General features: G+C 51.2%; 1 protein-coding gene across 1 annotated transcript in view; it reads right to left on the bottom strand.

The window, feature by feature from the left end:
* ABCC8 (ATP binding cassette subfamily C member 8) overlaps positions 1-6101 on the bottom strand; it is a 73539-nt gene that overhangs the window by 31687 nt on the left and 35751 nt on the right. Inside the window, 5 exon segments of the mRNA XM_023522163.1 lie at positions 1384-1489; positions 2226-2301; positions 2645-2761; positions 2896-3001; positions 5150-5295. Of these exon segments, the coding sequence (XP_023377931.1) occupies positions 1384-1489; positions 2226-2301; positions 2645-2761; positions 2896-3001; positions 5150-5295 (551 nt within the window).

The raw sequence follows: 6101 nt of genomic DNA, 5'->3' as shown, positions 1-6101 counted from the left end.
ATGTTTGCAGTGCACTTAGTAAAGTGCCTGGCCCATAGCAGCTGTCCAATCAATAGTGGGTGTTTTCTTCAGTTCACGGTTGCCTGGGGAATCCTGTCTTCCTGTCACAGACACGCGCTGTCAGCCAACAAGCAACAGCTCTTCACTCAAAAGGCCTGAGGGGTAGTCGGTATGAGGACTGGCAAAGTGGCCTCAAACCCAATGCCTGGACCTTCCCAGTCAGGTTGTGTTGAAAACCCCCAAAGAAGATGGGAAATGGAGATAGAGGCTCTTCTGTCCCCAAACACACCACAGTCCTTGACGGATTGAAGGCTCCAGAGACTGAGTTCATGGAAAACCCAAGGGGGCTCTTCTGCCAGCTCACAGCTCCACTGAGGAGGAAAACATGCCATCTGTTGGGTGCACCATTCAGGGACATTTTGGAAGAGCAGCACATGGGGGTATGTGTAGATATTCAGACACTAGGCTCAAGGTCTTTCTCTCAGTTCTATACTCACGCTTATGAAAATCCTGAAATCTCGAATAATAATTTCCCCTTAGAAATGATTGCTGGGGAAAGCTTACTCTTTGCTGAAATGGCTACAATACACATAGAACGAGCACTACAGACCTCCATCAGGTCCCCCCCTTCCCTTGGCTACCAGGGAGCCCTGAGCCAGGCTGTGTGTTGATTGTAGTAGTCATCTTCTGCCCAGGTTTCTCAATGCTTTTTCCAACTTCTTCGTTTCTTGGCTCCTTTTTTACTACCCTTTTAAAAGCTTCTATTTTATATGTATCTTCTATCAACTAGTTTCAAGTGCTTTTTGGAAATCAGTGGATATAAATAATAGAATATAGAGTTCCGGCTCCTTAATTAAGATAGTGATCTTTCCTCAGAAACCCATGTTTGTCTGGGTTATTTTTGGCTCCTCAAAACACCCAATGAATGGTCTGTTCCAGCTCTGCTGTTGATCATGCCGGAAACCAATGTTTGTGTTACAGTCTCCACACTGGGAGGCAGTGCTGCTGAGTGAGCACAAGCTTTGGAGTCAAACAGAACTGAGTTCAAATTCCAGCTCTGCCACTTATTAGCTGGGTGAATTAGGGTAAATAGTTTAACCCTCATCTATAAAATGTGAACTGTCACCTGCCTTGTTGGTTGTCACAAGGACTAAATGGAATAATACATGCAGAAGACTTAGCAAAGTACCTGGCACATAGTAAGACTTTAGTAAGTACTAATGATCATAGTGAGAATAACAATTAACACCATTTATTGAGTACTCACTGAACACAGAATGCACAATGCATTTCCGGCTGAGCAGGAGGGTTGGAAGGAGGGCTGCCCACCAGGCCACTGTCAGTCTCTCCCCACTAAATGAGCCCTGAGGATGTGTTTATTACCTGTTCCAGAAGACGGCCCCTGAGATCTTCTGCATCTCCCCCAGGGTGGCAAGGAGGAGCGAGGACTTGCCACAGCCCACCTGTCCTACGATCATGGTCAGCTGGCCTGCAGGGAAGGAGGGCGACAGATGGGAGTGGGGCCAGGAGGGAATGTGAACAACCACCGCCCAGAAAGACAGACAGATACACTCGGGGCCCCATCTGCTTTCCTCCTACCTAGACTCCCCAGGGAGTCATTCCTCATTTGAGCCTTTCTGTGTGAAAACCTATATCCTCCTTCTGGCTCCCTGGGTCTTTTCTCATCAATGACTCCCCATTCCTAAGCACTTGCTTCTCCTTTCCATTGCTCCCCAGTGAAAGCCCAGCTCCTCATGGTCCCACTAACGCCACCCTGGGTCCCACCTTCATCCCACTTCCATGCTTCGCTCATGCTGTTGTCCCTGCCAGGATGGCCGCCCTGCCTTATGGCCCAAGGGACCCTGCTCATTCTCAGAAACCCCACCTCTTCCACAATGCCTTCCTTGGCTACTTGGGTCTGACCTTTCCGTGAAGCGCCCTACTCTGCATCCAGTGGTTTGACATCAAGGCCCCCTTTCTTGTCCTGTCCTTGCTGCCACAGTCCCACCTGGCACATGGACTCCTCGAGGGTGAAGCCCACCCGCTCTCTGGCGTTCATATCCCAGAGCACCCACCAAGGGTACACATAGAGCAGGTACTTAGTAAATGCTGATTTTTCTTTTTCTCTCCATATCATTTGGTGGGACATGGGGAGGGGGACACTTTAGACGTGACTTGTAGCAGGGCACCTCCAGACCATGATGGAAGGACGAGTTGGACTATACCTCGGGGGATGCGGATGGTGACGTTGGACAGTGTGGGGATTCCATCAGGGGTCCATGTGAAGAAGCCTCCGATGACCTTCCCGAAAGGGAACAGAAAGGCAGCTGGATTCTCAGTGTGAAAGTCCCCTCCTCCATGAAAGCTAAAAAACACCGATTCCAGTCCCTGGATCTGGACTGGCAGAGGGTGAGGGAATGGCTTTCTCCTGCTTACCCTCACCCGAGGCATCCTCCCCAAGAGGACAGCCATGGGTCTCCCTACTGGTTGAGACCTGGTCTCGGGACTTCTATGGAACCTACGGGTAGGCAGGGTGACCTTGGGGCAGAAGTCAGTACCTAGGTCTCTGGCCCTTTAGGTACTGAGCTCCCTCCTGAAGATGGCGCCTGCGGGCTGGGCTTGGGGTGCAGGGTCTAGGACTCACCTGGACACAGCAATTGTCAGCATCCCCGTCTGCACTGGGGGCCAGCCTCTGCGGTGGACCCATGAGACCCTGACAGTCCTCCCGGGCTGGACACTTGCGGTTCACAACCTTCAGGGGCTAGGGATAGTTAGGAGGAGGTAAGGGCCCATGGGCCTGGGAGCTGTGCATGGAGAGGAGTCCCCCTTCCTGTGAAGAAAGGCCGAGGCAGGATGCAGCAGGGCCAGAGTAGCAATGGGAGGCCAGGCACTCACCACTGTCTGGTATTTGCTAGCTTGGCCCTGGGGCGCGGGTTCTCGGGGAGCACACTGCTCCTCCCGGATCTCTGCACTGGATAAGAACTCGCTCAGCTTTTGCACGCTGCAGATGAAGCACAGAGACACCCCTCACCCCTGCCAGTGGCAGAGGGGAGGGAAGAGAGGAGAGGGTGCAGCCTGAGAGAGCAGCTCTGAGAAGATTCTTGGCTCTGGGGTGTGGCCCCCACAAAGCTCCCATTGGAGCGGGGATAGGGCAGGGGGCATCCATGGTGGGGGCAACAGGTGTTACCAGGATTTGTTAGGGTTGATTAGTCAGCTGGAGTAAGTTGGGGTCTGGATTATGGCGGATTTGGTTAATTTTAGGGTTCATTTTATGTTAAGGTTGGTTAGACTGAAGGATGGTTGGTGTTAGGCTTTGTCCGTTACTATTAGAGCTAAGGTTGGTCTATATTAAAGTTAGCTAGAATTAGGATTTGTTATTAATAGCAGCTAATATTGAGCATGTAGTATATACCAGACACTATGTTAAATGCCTTATTGGCATATAATTTCATCCTGCAGGGGGAGATGTGGGGAGGTGTTAGTGCTAACTCATGGAGCAGGAAGCTTTTTCTCCAATCTCTTCCCCGCCAGGGGATCTCCTTCTGGACCCAGAGGAGGCTCCAGAAGTTTCGATTCATTCATTCCCTCATCCCTGGGGCTGTGGAAGCTGTCCAGGAAAGCTTGAGAATTGTTTGTATACTCCTTTCCTCCCTTTTGCTAAATGTCCAACAGGACTGGTGCCTGACAAGCCCTCCAACTCTCAAGGCAAGAACAGTCTAGGGCTCTAAATGCTATGACTCTGCGCATGACCACCACCCCTCCCCTGACCAGGAGTAGACTGCCAGTCTCTGCCTGCTTCCCTCTGTCTCTTGTTGATCCAGCTCTCTCTCAACAGTTGGTGCCTGGGAAGGTCGAAGCTGGCCTTGTGTCCTGCTCCCATCTTCAGCCCAGAGTCTGATCTCCCTCTTTAAAAAGGCCTCAGCTATGTGGGTGACAGTGAGGTTAGGACAGCCTGCATGTGGAAATGCTTCTGAATCAGCGTAAGCGATTTTCAACAGGTGCAGCACCCTCGAACCTGTGGTTTATACACAGAACCACAGGGCTGGGGTGGGAGTGGGGGAGGAAGGGTGATTATTAGAAGTCACAATGCTGTGGCCAATAAAACTGAATCAGCACAGCTAACCCTGGAAATGGGACTTGATCATTTTCCAGACTGCTACTCCTTGGTTAGATATTCCTTCGACCACAATCCTGCTGAGTTATGCTCCCTTCTATCCTTGAACCCCTGCCAGAGCTTCCTTGTATAAATTGTGCCTCCCATCAGCTACTTTATTCCAATAGCTACTCCTCTCTGCCAGCTGTCCAGAACCTGCCAGAGTCCCATGAGACACGGGTGTCACTTCTCTCAAGGCTTAAGGGTCTTGGGTACAGAAGACATTTGTTACTGACTGGTACCATTGATGATGTGAAAGGACATAGCTCTCCTAAGAGGCATGACAGGCCATTGCTCTCAAGGAGCTATTTCAGAGGCCCAAAGAGATCGTCACACTCCAGCTACGGCATCCCCCGCTCCAGTCAAAGCTTCAGCCTTCTACTTTCAGGCTTTCATTCCTAAGAGGGGGATGCCTCTGGGAGACTGGCAGAATCACCACTTGGCTCTAGAGCCTGGAAGTGGGGGCCTCCAAGAGGTGCAGGCCAACGGCGGATAGGATGTACAGCCATGTTAGGGAAGCTGCTTCACCAACGGGGACTGTGAAGACTCTGGGACCCGTGGGAAGAACAGGGGATGCTCAGCGTGGGGAAGATTCAGTGGACGCCTTCTGAAATCTGAGGGGCTATCCTGTGGGGAAGGGATGGTGCTCATTCTGGGTGGCTCTGGAGGGTAAAACCAGGGCCAATGTGTAGAATTTATGAAGTGTACCAATTTTGGCTCAATATTAATTTTTTATTTACAGAGTTACCTTCAAGGTGACACTGAGTTCCCTCTCCTTGGAAATATGCAAGTAAGTTGGCTAGTCCTTTCTCAGGGATGGTGTGAAGGGAAGCCACGCATGGCCTATGTCCCTTTGACCAACCACAACCAGCTCAGAGGTCCCAGGGGGAGTACGTCCTGGGACAAAACAGATGTGGTTGCAGTGGTCACCAGAGCAAGTCCCAGGGCTGCCACAGGAGCTGCCTGTCTAGTGTGCTTGCTGGGTTCTCCTCTCACCTGACCAGAGCTTTGACTGTAGACCGGACCACACTGGACAGCAGGAACAGCGGTGTGATCAGGATGTGGAAGAGGGAGAGGGAGGCGAAGGCCACAGACGGCGAAAAGTCCGCCTCTTTGAAGAAGCTGACATGGCCCACGAAGGTCTGTGGACAAAGGCAGATGTGAGACAAGGGTGACTGAGCATGGGGGCTTCTCGTACTGGAAGCACTCAGCCCGTGGGAAGGAAACAAGAGGTCTGGAACAGGGCACTCGAGGGGATCTTTCCGTTAAGGACACCATCATCCTCACAGTCATCTCATGGCAACAACCCTGGCAAGTTCAGGACTTCAAGCTGGAGGGCTGGGGCCGCTCCCTCCCTGTCCTGCCCACCCCTTGCCAGGAAGGACCAGGGAGGAGTCCTCAGGTTAGGTCAGCTCTGCCCCCTCTCAGACAGCAGTCCTCAGCCGAGAAAATGGAAACAGCCAACTCTGTTACCCAGAGTTCTCTGAAGAACCAGGCCAGAACCAGCACAATAAATCAGGCTGAAAGTGAATTCCCAAGCATGCCTGACAGGCTGTAAACTCACCATAACTCAGGGACACTGGCCCCAGGGGAAATACATGCATCTTTTTAAAGAACTGCAGCCATCATAGAAGCCAGGGAAAAGAGCCACGAACTTATGGGGTCCCAGGCCTTTCTGGAAGGGCGTGCTGCTGTCCCCCACTGTTGAGCTCACACACAGTTCTGGTCAAAATCACTTTAGAAAACCTCCACTGTAATAGTTAATGACGTGGAGAATTGTTCGTGCCATATTCTTATGTTTCAAAAGGCAGATTACGAAACTGCATGTGCAGCACAATCCTATTTTTGTAAAAAGGTCATATTATGTGCCTTAAAAAGCGACTGGAAAGAAACACATTAAAGGTGCTGCCAATGGGATTATGGGTGATTTAAATTCTCTCTGCCCTTT

The sequence above is a fragment of the Pteropus vampyrus genome, unplaced genomic scaffold (genome assembly GCF_000151845.1).
Source record: "Pteropus vampyrus isolate Shadow unplaced genomic scaffold, Pvam_2.0 Scaffold334, whole genome shotgun sequence".
In the NCBI taxonomy this organism is placed as follows: domain Eukaryota; kingdom Metazoa; phylum Chordata; class Mammalia; order Chiroptera; family Pteropodidae; genus Pteropus; species Pteropus vampyrus.
Note: the sequence above shows the minus strand (reverse complement) of the source record. Positions and strands in the feature narration are given on the sequence as shown.